The sequence below is a fragment of the Dreissena polymorpha genome, chromosome 14 (genome assembly GCF_020536995.1).
Source record: "Dreissena polymorpha isolate Duluth1 chromosome 14, UMN_Dpol_1.0, whole genome shotgun sequence".
Taxonomy (NCBI): Eukaryota; Metazoa; Mollusca; class Bivalvia; order Myida; family Dreissenidae; genus Dreissena; species Dreissena polymorpha.
The window spans coordinates 58,516,230-58,530,383 of NC_068368.1; the positions used below are offsets into that span (position 1 = coordinate 58,516,230).

General features: G+C 33.8%; 2 protein-coding genes across 2 annotated transcripts in view; both read left to right on the plus strand.

The window, feature by feature from the left end:
* LOC127856828 (receptor-type tyrosine-protein phosphatase kappa-like) overlaps positions 1 to 14,154 on the plus strand; it is an 88,439-nt gene that overhangs the window by 40,778 nt on the left and 33,507 nt on the right. The gene's annotated exons all lie outside the window — the stretch shown is intronic.
* LOC127856832 (uncharacterized) lies at positions 7,580 to 9,047 on the plus strand. The gene is made up of 4 exons (XM_052392979.1): positions 7,580 to 7,763; positions 7,986 to 8,100; positions 8,295 to 8,380; positions 8,485 to 9,047. The coding sequence occupies exons 1-4, from the start codon at positions 7,592 to 7,594 to the stop codon at positions 8,616 to 8,618; spliced, it is 507 nt and encodes a 168-aa protein (XP_052248939.1). The 5' UTR covers positions 7,580 to 7,591; the 3' UTR covers positions 8,619 to 9,047.

A 14,154-nucleotide genomic window follows, 5' to 3' on the forward strand; every position in this document is an offset into this window, starting at 1 on the left:
TTACCATTGCCTACATGGTTGTTCAAATACTAGAATCATTCTCATTTAAAGATAGAAGCTTAGCAAAACTTATTTGTACACAAACATCTAGCATAAACAGCATTGTAATTTAAACACCACACACACTTTTCGAATTGACCTGTAATGAGTAAATTGTTATATTACCTCTTTGTTGCAATCCACATACAGTCATTTTTAATGAATACAGCATATCACATCACTCAAAAATTGCTTAAAAGAACATATACTCATCCCCACTAAAACAGTTACACCACGTGTACACATATTCGCTCACAACAAATTCAACATATTACGCCGCGCTTTAAAAGCGCACTGGCACCTAAATATCGATAATGACTTAAACCGTTTTACAGACTATGACTTACTCTGTTTGAAAGATTTCTTCATAGTAATCATAAACAATAACATTATCGGCACCCCATTTTTTGTTTTCTCACTGTAGACCGCATTTTTCATATCAAATTGAGAGAATTACTGGCTTTGTCCACACGTCACTGTGCGCGGTATGTTGATCAGCAACACATTTGATGTAGTAGATTGTTATTTCGTCCATCAGTCGAACTTAAAATAGTGACCATATGTACTCAGTACCTTTGTCGTATTTGGGTATTCAGGAAAAAAACTCTTTCGTAATACTTTCATTGTATGTTGCCTTGTAGTATTGTTATATAGTACAATATCTGTGATCTGTACACTTTAAGCGAAATCCATACGCCTTGTATAATACAAACCTTATTTACAACCAATTATTTGTGTTCGCGCAATGGGCCGCAGTTATCCCATAAACAATTAACGCAATCAGATTATTCAGCCGAAAAAATAGACACACAATAGACACTATGACATCAGAGGTAAGAAAAAACAACGTACGTTGACTTGAGTGTTTACTTTTTGCACCAAAATATAACTGCCTCGTGACCGCCTGACACAGTTGGAAAATGTAGAACTTCGATATGGAATATACTTGCAATTGGCCGCTGAAACAAAGTGACCTAATACTTATATGTCATACACATTTTTTGTCGGAACGAACCCAGATTGACCTCTAAAGCTAGTCGACTGCTATTCAGGGATGACCATTACGTCAAGTCAGATTGTATGTTTGAAGAAATTGCGATAGTACAGCTTAACAAGTCCGGCTAGCGAAACAGATATCGGAGCTCTGGCACTATGTTACACAGCAGAAATGAGGGCCCACGTATGCTGTAAAATAATTTTTTTGACCGGCTGGCTGTCTGACCCATAATAAGTTAGACCGTTTGCCCACTGAGTTCAGTCTACAATGACTGCTAGAGCATACGATTAAAAGTTTGGGATGTTACAGCTACTTGGGTTATTTTTACATCGAATGATTATGTTTATAGTTTTACTTCCAGCAAAAAATCTTGTAAAGGCTAAATAATAAATCATATTTTACATAGGGTGACCTGCCTTGTTTTAACTTCGTTGAACAGTATGATACATGCGCTTTTGCCAAAACACTGTTAAATGTGTGTTTGCGATTAAACTGACTAAAGGAACAGCGTAAACCCATATGTTCAATTTTACCATGATGAACAAATCAGTTAGCATCTTATAGCAAACATGACACATAAAACGAAAATCACAAGGTACATATTTCAAATCGAATTTCATACGAAAAAGAATGTTTTTCCAAACTTACTATATACATTACTCTAAAGGCTTATATTTTTAAACAATACAAACACACTTGTCGTATCATTTTTACTACACAATACAAGCAAGCAAGAGACTGTATCAATTCTCCAAAAGTTGATGTTTGAAAAAAAAAACAAATACGATAAAAGAAAAAGTTCGGACTTATGAAAATACAATTTATAAAAACAAATATCGCTCTGGTAATGGTTTCATACAAGTGTAAGCCGCGTTCGCATCTTGGATTCATCGACCTTAAGTCGAGATTTAGTCACACTAGTGTTTCCGACAAAGAGGGCCTTGCGTTTAAACCGATCGCTAGATTAACACAACTGACGCTATTGACATTGTCGAAAGCGTTTAGATTGATGTGTCGGACATGCTTCTAACAATTGTCGTAAAGGCAACGGGCTAATATCGTCCTTTGATTAACTCACGTCGTTTTACTATAACTTTTTCTGCCAATAGACGGAAACTGTCTTTGCGGACGGCACACTACGCCTATGCGTGTAGTCAAACGTTGATTGCACCTCTATAAACCATATAACGGTACACATTAAGAAAAATACATTCTACATATAGCGAAAAAATGCATCGCATTAAAGGGCAAACACTACATAGTTTATATTGCTACAAATTGAAAAAAAGGTTGAGTAAGTAATTACACATATTACGACAACTGTAAACATGTTAAGTATACATTATTTTAAGGGCATATCAGTCAATCTACAGGATTGTAACTGGATTCAACAGATACAAGTTACCTTCATAATAAAGAAAAATATAGATGAAATTCTAATAGCAACATATAAACGATACTTGTACAACAATGGAAGGATTCTCACATCATTACAATCAATACCTTTCAATGTTATCATTTCGAGAATAAATGTGTTGTAGAATGTCACATATGTTGTGCCATGTCATTTGTGGCATAGTCTTTGACACTCAATAATAAACATACTCAAGTCCCGTTCAAGGTTCATAACGATTTATTTCTATTGATTTAATTTCAAAACAACGTTTTCCAATGTTCGTAAAATATTCTTAACTTAAAGTTAAATGTATCGGCCTATTGGCCCCATGACAATAGCAAATTGTGTGGCCGTAGTGTCCGGCCGTGTACGTGATTATACTTCCCTCTCCTGAAAAACTGTGTATTAATATAGATTGGAACATCCACTGGTGACGTGTACAATGCAAAACCACGTGCTCAAAAGTAGCGAAGTGTGCGATAGACAATTTAGGAAGCCCGCTATTTACATGAAATCATACAACATCCAATCTACCGTCTGCCAAAACATGTTTCATTAGCGTGATAAGCAATGTGTCATTAACTTGGTGTGTTATTCTGATCTATTTTGACGTTATCTAATTACCATCTGTATCGGTCATCTGATATCGTTCTGAAGCATGTATCCGTTAATTCATAAATACTCTGGGCTCTTTGTATGTAAATTATTGCTTATTGTGGGAATTTATGCCAATTTCGTGACCCATTAATAACATTGAATTTCTGTTGTTTATAATTTTCCAATTCGTGTTATATTTTGTATCCTATATTTAATATAATATTTAACTTGTTACGCTACACATTTCTTTTGTAATTTATATATCTGTTTTTTGAAAAGCAAAGCATTTGCCAGATATGCAATATTAAAATTCAAGTATGCTAACAATATATTCAAATGTTAATTCAACTGAATGATCTGCATGGAAAGAACCGACGGTATACATGGTGTATGGCCTTAGGCTAAGGATTGAACATGTCAATCCATAAGATGAACACAATATCCAATACTACATAGTTATTTGTGGTACAAGTTTATGTATTGTCTTAACAGCAAAGTACCTTGTCATCAAATGATCTGTACATATATAAATAAAGACAACTAACACTGAAATGTAACTATTATGTATGGACCAAATGTACTTTTATATCATCTCATGAAGCATACAACACATTACATCCGATATTATAGTGCACTTCTGTAGACTACTTTTGTCAAGCTGAATCATACCATTTGAACCACATATTTGGGACTTTGAAAGTTCTTAATAGTTGAACTGTGTCCAAGTCCTTAAATGTTTTCTCTTCGTGTTTCCTAATGAAACCGGATAAAACACTTTGGGTGAATGCATATTTTTTTTATTCCAAAAAAGTTAGCACTACTCAAAATTAATTTTAAATAAATAAATCAATCCATCAACGTTCCTAAGTGCAACATTTCGGGAAATAATTAAAACAGAATAAATACTAGACTGGTTGGTGGAATTATAGCATTTAAATAACAATAAAATCGTCAAATACAATCTGACGTTCTTGTAAATACAACATAGTGTGCCCTTAATTCGATCAAGTACGACATTCAATTTTTGTATCTGTTGTTTTATATTTTCATATCATAATATCAGCAGAACAGATATTATAAACCGTTAACATAATATTTTCGTATAAATCCCCTTTAACCCAATCGTAATAGACTTAACAATTCCAGAGTGTACCTGAAAAAAGTTACGATATCCTAATAGCATATTTTATGGAGCTAAGATTAAAATATCCTCGATAAATAGATATTTCGCGCAACACTTTAACATTTCCCCTCAATGCATCAAAATTCAATTTCCTTATTTTTTTTATCAGTATGTCCGCTGGGATTTTAACAGAACAGAAACAAATGAGCATGTATTGAAGACCGAATGAATTGCGAGAACGCAATTATACTAGTTCGAATATGCTTTCGAAATGCTATTTGTTATACCCACGATAATTAATACTTACACACCCATATGGGGAAATTAAATTCACTGCTGTTTTAAAAGTGAATTGTCAAGTGGGAAATATTCCCAAACACTTTCAAAATATTTATATATTACCCGGAATGCATATACATGTAATTGCTTATAAGAAGTCTTATGTCGCGCTGTATTATCGATAGGTATGTGTTTTGTTCGCAATGTACTTTTTATGTTATGTTTGCCATTGAGTAGTAGACAGTATTCATACATGTGCAGGTATTCTATTTCGTAAACAGAATCTTAGCAACGCTGAGACGCGATGAGGCAGCTGATTCGCTTGAAATTTGCGGAACAACAACAATTAATAGAATTCTTAGAAAATCGTGAGACAGAACAATGTCAGCTGCTAAGTAATCAAAGAAATTAAGGCACCGTCAGTTCATTATGCACTTATTAATGGCATTTCAACTTTGTCAGTCATAAATTTAATCACGTTTTCAGTTCATCCGTTCTTTTCGATGTGCAAGACGCTTTAGTTCAATGTAATGCAAAGAGATGAACGAAAACGCCGATAAAACCTAAAAGTTGTTTGATGTAGCTTGTATTCACATTATAGCCTACAGTAAAATAAATGTCATGCTTGTATTGGGCGAGTGTGCAGGGCCTCTCCACCCCGATCTTAACTCGTTCTTAGTACTCGTCAGTAAGCGATACGATGTAATTTAAGTGATCTTTTGATTTCTTACTACATTCTCACGACCTCGAGGCGTATATGGAGATGCATCCGCGTAAATAGTCATCGTAGGACAGTTATATTGATTCCAGTTCGGTTAAGCGTATTTGCTAATGAATTGTCAACTAAAGCACACATACGTTGTAACGACTGGAATGCATTTGAAATAAACACGATAATGTGTCACTGTAATCGTTTACGTTTCACAATCGTTACTTCTTTGTGCCTACTCTCGTTTTATTGTATAATAATAAAAGTCCACGGATATTAATTACACGTTCATGTATCGTAAAAATGTTCAGTGGTACTTGATTTGTTATTACATGATTCGGGTAATATCCAAAACGCACCAGAGGCGTTTTAGGTGACCAAACATTCAATTGTGGCATTATCAGATCCTACCCACCACCCAAGACTGCCTTGGGTTAAAGGAAAAGTTAACTACGTCACTTTTGTAATTCAAAGTTAAGATACCCCCAAAAGACGGTTATATTGCTTTAGCTAAAGTATAACAATGGTGTTTATTTAAACTTATAGCAGAGCAGATTGTAATCATTTATATAAAATACTCCTTAAGTGAAACGTTGTTAAATGTCATACAATATCACACTTTTAGAGTCAAAACTTTGAAATGAAGCAAATCACTATCGGGGGGGGGGGGGTGAGTGTTTTAATATGAATTCAAAATAGAAACATTTTCGATACAATAGTGTATCATTGTCTTGTTTATGTTGATAAATGGTGGAAAATAAAAATAATGTTCAGACTTTTATTTGATATTGTTAATAATTCAGCTTATAAAAATCTAAATTGTTTTTATATTGTTTACTTTCCAGAAAACATCTAGTGACACAGTATGAAGACTTTATATCTAATAAACTTCGTAATAGCAGTTTACATGCAAGGTAGGTACAATATATTGTCATTTTAGTTGATACATAAACGCCAATGTGTTAATGCGTGTATACCCATCTGAAAATCGATGTATTTTTTTAAGAATATATTATTTATGTTTTAGATCTCTGCACATCACATTGCATTTCCGACTGTCGGTATTGTAATAACGGGCAATGCACCGATTGCAATGATGGATTTTATTTGGCCAATTACCGAAGTGGTACGAATATTGTGCCCAATGCAGGGTCAACTGCATATCATGCACAACCTGGGACGATTGCAATTCTTGTAAACCAGGATATACTGGTAGCAAATGCGACACGTGTCTAAAGGGTTATTACGGATATATTGGGGGTTGTTATCAATGCAGTGAAAGATGTATATCCTGCACAGATTCGTCAAATTGCAATGAATGTAAAATGGGATATTATGGTAGGCGGTGTGATTTATCATGTAGATATAATTGCAAATAATGTACGGACTTAGACACATGTTTTGAATGTAAATCTGGATTTTTTATGAGAATGCGTGCCAAATATGTGGTGTTGGATGTGTGGATAGATATTGCTACGAACATTCCGGTGAGTGCCGCTCATTGTGCATGGATAAGTATCGTGACAAAGACTGCAGTCAAAATTGCTCTGAAGGATGTCTTTACATTTTGTGTCGCCAGATCAATGCCGTATGTACAATTGGGTGTAAACAAGGATACTCGGGTGAAAATTGCTGCCTACCAGGCAAATTTGGATGGATGTGTGAGCAACAATGTCCTACACACTGTAATACATGTACATCCCTGACCGAATGTCACATTTGTAAAGATGAGTTTTATGGATCTATATGTAACAAAACATGCCCTGTAAATTGCAAAACTTGCATCTCGCAGAGTAACTTACTGAGTGCAAGAACGGATATTTCGGGACAACATGTCAGATAAAATGTTCTGAAAACTGCTTGGCATGTGATAATGTTGGCAAATGTGTATCTTGCAAAGGCGTATTTTCGAAGCCAGATAGTCAATGTCAGTGTTTAGATAGTCAGTGTGCGTCTTCTGAGTGCATATCTTGTGCGAATTCTACTTACTATTTAGACGGATCTACTTGTTGTCCGTGCAATAGTAACTGTAAACATGGCGCATGCACATCAGCTGATCAGTGTACATACGGATGTGAAGATGGCTTGTTCGGACCAAAGTGTGATTCGTCATGTACACAGATCGACATGAACTGTTCTGTGTGTAGTGGTAATAATATTCAGTCATCTTTTTGTAAAAGCTGTAATATTGGATATTATCCTTCAACAAACCGTACATGTGCTAAATGTTCAAGTTTGTGTGTTGAAGGTCAATGTAATAGCTATAACGGACATTGTGAAAAGGGTTGCAAAGATGGATACTGGAATTCACGATGCGACCGCAGTTGCAGTGAAAATTGTACAGTATGCAACCAGGGCAGTGGAGATTGTTTGACTTGCTCATCGACAGGTGTTTTCGGTGCCAAGTGCGATGTACCTTGTAGTAACACGTTTCTTAATGAATCATGTCATATGAATGGAACTTGCAAAAGCGGGTGCATTCCTGATTTCTATGGTCCATCCTGTGAGCAGTCATGCCCTACCAATTGTGCCAATGGAAGTAACGGAACACGATGTTCACGTGCAACAGGTTTGTGTCTGTACAGCTGTAATGAAGGCTTTGTTGGAGAAGGATGTGTGGAAGGTGAGAATAGTTTCTATTAAAAATGCTTTATTCATTGTATGGTATTAATTTATATTTCATAATGAACACATTTTGTTTTATTTTAAACTTACAAAAAAAAACAACAATAGAATACGTTATTTAGAACGAACATGATTCCAACTGTAACATGAAAACGTATGCATCATTTTGTGTTTGAAACCCATTTGGTAAGCGTACCAAGAACTGTTACTGTGTTTATAGCTCTCAAGTTAGACAAAACTAAAGATACAGTACCAGCAGCCGCAATAGGAGGTGGAGTTGCAGCTGTAGCTGTTGTTGCTATTATGGTGGTCGTTGGAATATTCGTTCGGCAAAGGTAATGTACCTTCCAGGCATAAAATATTTCGCACACCGGTCAACGCATACTTTTAAACCAACTTTCGCAAACGCAGGCTTTTTGAAGGACGTTGAATTTGTATAACCAAGTGAGTATTTTCTATTTCTTTTTAAATCTGAGTCATAATTTGACTGATATTAGAATAACAGGTCTATGTGGCGGTTATGTTTCAGGAATCGAATGCCATTGTACGATAATGTCGTAAGAGAAACACATGAAGATCGCCCTGAACATACATATGACGGCTTACATATGAATTGTAAGAACATTAAGTTTATAGCTTTCTTAAATGTGTACATTGATCGTTTTTCATCAATCAGTCAACCAAATTTCATATTAAAGGAATCTTACAATCTGTAATAGTGAGCGATGGCACGAAGGAGTACTCTACAACTGTTGTAAGAACACATACTGACTACCAGAACACGAGCGATCGTTTTTCGGAATCGCCAGAACAGACTGCAAATGAAGAACACGCGTATGAGATCGGTTTATAGATACATGCGAACAAATGTGTTTTTATAGTAAGAGTGTTGTGGTTTAAATACACAGGCAATGTCGTTCAATTATACCTGTGTAGTGGACATACATTATTATTGAAATTACGCATCAATTAGAAAAGGATACGTCTACGCTCATCAACTATCGTCACGTTATAATAAGTAGTATTCTAATCTGTTATGTATTGCAATGCATGTATTGATAATTATGTAATTTAAGCTATTTGACATGGGCTACACGCTCAGTCAAAGTAGCATCTTATGACCGTGCATACCATACCTAAAGAACAAAGTGATGAAATTAATAATAGGCAAGAACTAACCTGCATCATAACATATTGCATTCAACAGTTTGAAACAATTACTATTTTCAACAGTAAATTAAATAATTTCTGTTCCCGTAGTAGCTATACAATATTTTTATGTAAACACGTACGGTGTACACGCCATTATTATCAATCGGTAAGCTTTTTCACTTATAGTTATTCAGTAAAACCAAAAACAGTTTTACTGGGTATAAAACAACTTTTAATTTGGCTTCAAAAAAAAATATGCCCAAAGTTTTGTACTAAATAATTTTAACATAAATATTACACACACATGGTACATCTTGTTTGATACGACTCTTCGCAAACAACTCAACTAAAATACATTTTCGAAAACAGTTCATATGTTTATGTACGAGTCTGATATTTACATAATTGCTATGTGTAATTTGTAGAAATATAAAGACATGAATGTCTTAACTGCCAAGTATGTATAACTTTCGGATCATCTTTATTTGCGTATAATCTGGAACTTATGTGCTTATCAATGCAGACATACCGCTTATAGAAGTATACATAATTTATGATAATATATTCACAAAAACAATTTTAAAAACCTGTGAAAAATATTTATCATCATTATCATCATCATCATGATCAACATTTGTCATCTGTTATCGTAACCACATTCACTAACCTCGTCATCATTGTCATTACTTATAACTCCACCACATTCATCACAACCACGAGCATCATGATTACGTTATTCATCATCGAAATCATTATCACAACTAGTACCGCCATGATAATAATTACCATCATCGTTATGGTTACCATTATCATCATCATCATCATCTTACCACAGAAAGATAAGTTATCTATGGAATTCCAAACTGAAAATAAATATGATAACTCTTACTGGTGTGTCTGTAACCATGTTGTTTTCGACAAATCTTAATACAAATAATACAATGAATATATGTGTGTACGTATCGTTTATATATAACATGTATACATTTATTTAATACGCAGTTTTGTTCATGCAATCGAATAAAGTTTCGAAAAATAATCAAAATGAACAATAATCATGCAACATGTGTTTAATAAAATAAAAAATACTGCAACACATGGTAAGGACCTTTTGGAACACAAAACCACACAATTTACAGTAAGAAGGAACAAAGAAGGAAGTAATTGTGTTAACCATGTAGAGAACTGAAAGGTACCATTAAAGGGGCCTTTTCACAGATTTTGGCATTTTTTAACTAATTCATTAAATGCTTTATATCGATAAATGTAAACATTGGATCGTAAAAGCTCCAGTAAAAAATCAAGAATAAAATTAAAAAAGGAAAAGAACATTGCCCGGACCAGGTTTCGAACCAGTGACCCCTGGAGTCCTGCCAGAGTCCTGTAGTAAAAACGCTTTAGCCTACTGAGCTATTCCGCCGAGTACATATACTTGAAGTATTTAATACCTTATATAAGCAATCTTCGTAGTTTCACAAAATTTAACGACAAAAACAGAACTCTCCAAATTATTCAATCGTTTCGCGTTGCAACGCTTTATAATTTTTAGGTTTTAAAATCGTCAAAAGATGCATATAATGGCTATATTAGACCATGGTAAATGTTCAGTATTACTGTTTCCTCACAAATATCATAACTAAAACGAAAATTTGCGAATCTGAAACAACTTTTTTCAATTTTGTCAATTTACCAAAGCGTGAAAAGATCCCTTTAAGGAAGTCGAAGATATATGAGGTATATGAAATGAAATCAAGTATAAGAAATATGTATGCATTATGTTGACGATGAGCGTTTGGCCTTGAATAACGTATGCAACATTTCAATACTGGCTTTATGTTTACAATATTGTAACGGATTAATTGATGGTTATTTTACCAGGCTTTAAAGCACGTACTGGAACTCACACACAAAACTTAATCATTTTAATCGTGGGCTACCATATCGGAACACCAACATGATTTGGGCTCAAAATTTAAACGGGAATAAACGACGATGATCTTCACAAGTGGTTCTTTTTTGTTCAAAATATGCAAATGTATGCGATATAGGATATGTTCTGATAAAATTTGACTTTAAGTTCTTAACAATATACTATCTGAATGTTCTCTTTCTTTATCATCATTTCCACTCAAGTTGAGTTGCATTTGAAGTGGTCTCGTTATTAACATTAAAGAAATGGAATGAAACGAGCCCGTGATTACAACTAGTATAACAAACTAAACAATTAAGCAAACCCTCCTAGACTCACTACTGAAGAACGACACATATTTGTAATGTGGACGAGCTTTAAGACGAAATCAAATATGCTTGCTTAATTGTGTGTTTATCTGTGCGTTTAAAATGATAACACCATATTATGCGGAAGTTGATTTGACTGCTGCTTTACAATTGCGACATCTTTTGCTTGTATGACATCATGCGTAATTTAAATATTCAAACTTATCTGTGAGTGTATTATAACCATTAATAAAGCATCGTTTGCGCTTCAGTATTCACAGGTATTTGAGTTTATATCATTCGTTTAATGCTTATAATCTTGAGCAAAAAGGGTCAATTTCTGAAAGTATGCGTCATTTAAGTCGTCAACACTTTTCAAACAAAGTCCATAAGCATGCAGTCTATTATTTCATCATTGTTAAAGAGTTTTAAATGATATTTCAATCGAGTCATTTGATATAATCTTGTGCTGTCATGCTATCGACCTACTATCGCATATGCTCACCCATTTGTTTGCCCTGATATAGGCGTTGAGGTCTGCATAATACTATCGTCAGGGTTATATACAGACTTTGCTCGCATAGTTAATAAAGTTAAACAAAATTAATTTGTGTACAGGTGAAAAGTTTCTTTGAATTGTAACGTTTCTTTTTGTTATTTGAAATTTAAATAGTATTTAAGGTTACGCATTCAATATTTCTACCACAGATAGTAAACGTCCAATATGTATTTGTGGTCATTTTAACTAAGGACAGAAAGAGGATATTAATACCACTGTCAAAGCGGAGAAAAAGTTTGGCATGTTGTCTTGAGAAAGAACTTGTTTTAGTTAAATGACGTGTTGCATGTTGTGTCCTGTATTTTATATATTTCGTTTCGTTACCTGGCGGCCAGTTCAAGTATGTCCGGATATCTGACATGTTAAATAGTTGCATCAATTGACATTTCTGTATGACCAGACAAACACAGTCTATGCATATGAGTAGGACTATTGGTCCGTCTGGCTTCCAATAATTTGGTTGTTACGGTTAACACGTCTTACGTAAAAATATAAAAACTTATATTAAAATAATAGTTTGTTTATATTTATAGAATATTTAAAATACAAGTTGTTTCAAACTTTTGCTACAAACAAATTATGTTTAGACATATTTGTGGCCTATGTTGTTCTTCACGATTTCTGAATAAATATTTGTTATATAGATTTCCGATACTTACGACGCTTGTTTTATATGCCAATATGCTTTGTCAATAATGCAGGGTTAAGTGTGAGGTTCTACTTGCCCTCAAACCGAATTGAATCACAAATGCTAGAAATTGATTTTTTCAAGTTGGTGATCACAGTTGAAAGAATTGTACGTTTATAGTTTATGTGCTGTTATAAATGTAGTTGAAAAGAAACAGCACATTTTCTCATGATATAGTTTCTGGAGTTTCATTGTTTACGCTATCAATAATCTGCTGTAATTGTATTGTATGTTTATTTGGCAATTGTTTATATGTTGATATGTGATATGTGTACATTAATGTATTCATACGAAGAAACCCGCAAACAGTTTACAACGCGATTTAATACTTGTTAGAAAATCAAACAAACTTCATCTTTAGGGTCCCCTCCTCGCCGCCCTTATTTGTTAAAGTTATTGCCCTGTTGTGTGACAATTTAAAAAAATGGCTTACACTTTTAAAAAAGTAGCGACAAAACCTGTCAGATTTTAAAATGCGAGCCACCGAATTCAAATTGGGAATTAAGTGGGGCTAGCATATGTCCAATCCTAAGAATGTGTCCATGTATGATTGTAGCTAAATATAATCGTTGTTTGAAGTATATATTTTGATGTGATACACCTCGACTTAAGTACATTTTATATTAATTTCCTGAACTGAAATTTCGCCTTGTTCTATCGATAATTTCACTCAAAAAACATTTTATGTGTGTGTGTGTTTTTTTCTATATCTAACGCTGCTTTTACAAAAGAGGAGAAACAAGAAGAGCGCATGGTCATTGAATAGTAACTACATGTTTCATTACTTAGCAAACACTCTTAATAATAGAAGACCGCATGAAATATGAAATGAAATTTATGAAATCTCTAGTTTAAATTTTGGGACAAACTGTATGTGCTATTTCATCGGAACGGTTTAAATATAAACACACCAGAAGCGGAAGTAAAATTCACTACAGTTTTACAAACAATAAATCAAGCGGAACTTCGTGTGCTGCTGTTCAAATCAACCTTATATATTCAATATTTAAACACAGCTGGGAATGCGTATTATTGTTATAAAGACATTGTATGCGACTCTGTAATATTGAAAGGTATGTTAATATTTTATTATTTTAATCATTCTATGTTGAAAAGAGTAGAATACTCAGAACAGGTTTTTGAATATAATTGTTAACAGTAGTATTAAACTTGTATTCAAATAATCAAAATTACGATCTCATACTTATGTAGGTCATTATACATGTAATGGGTTAGCAATCTTCAAAATAATATATTGTTATCATGTGCAGACTTCGTCATTTGTAGTTTTAATATAGTTTCAAATGAAGATTTAAGCGTGGCATGTTATATAATACTGTGTTGGCTTCCTGACTTTAATCACAAATATTAGATTATAGACAAACGTAAACCAACTGTGCATGGATATCTTCCAATACATTATCACATGGCTTGCGTATTACAGATTAAATTGCCAGAATTATATAATACCAAAGATATATGTTTGCGATTTGTTTGAACGAATGTAAACATAATGCAGGAAAACAGATGTTTCTGCTTGAGAAAATCGCCTATAGCTCCCCATGTACGTAAAATATCATTGGAATATTCTGAAGTTTCCAAAATGCCTTTATTCGCAATTTGGAACTAGCACAAAGTCGGATATTTTAAACCTGCGATTTTTATAATGTATTTATTAAAATGGCATCGTCATTTTTATAAAACGTAACTCAATGAATACCAATATAATTACATAAATCGCGGTTTTCTGTTCTGAAACCAAATGCTGCAAAT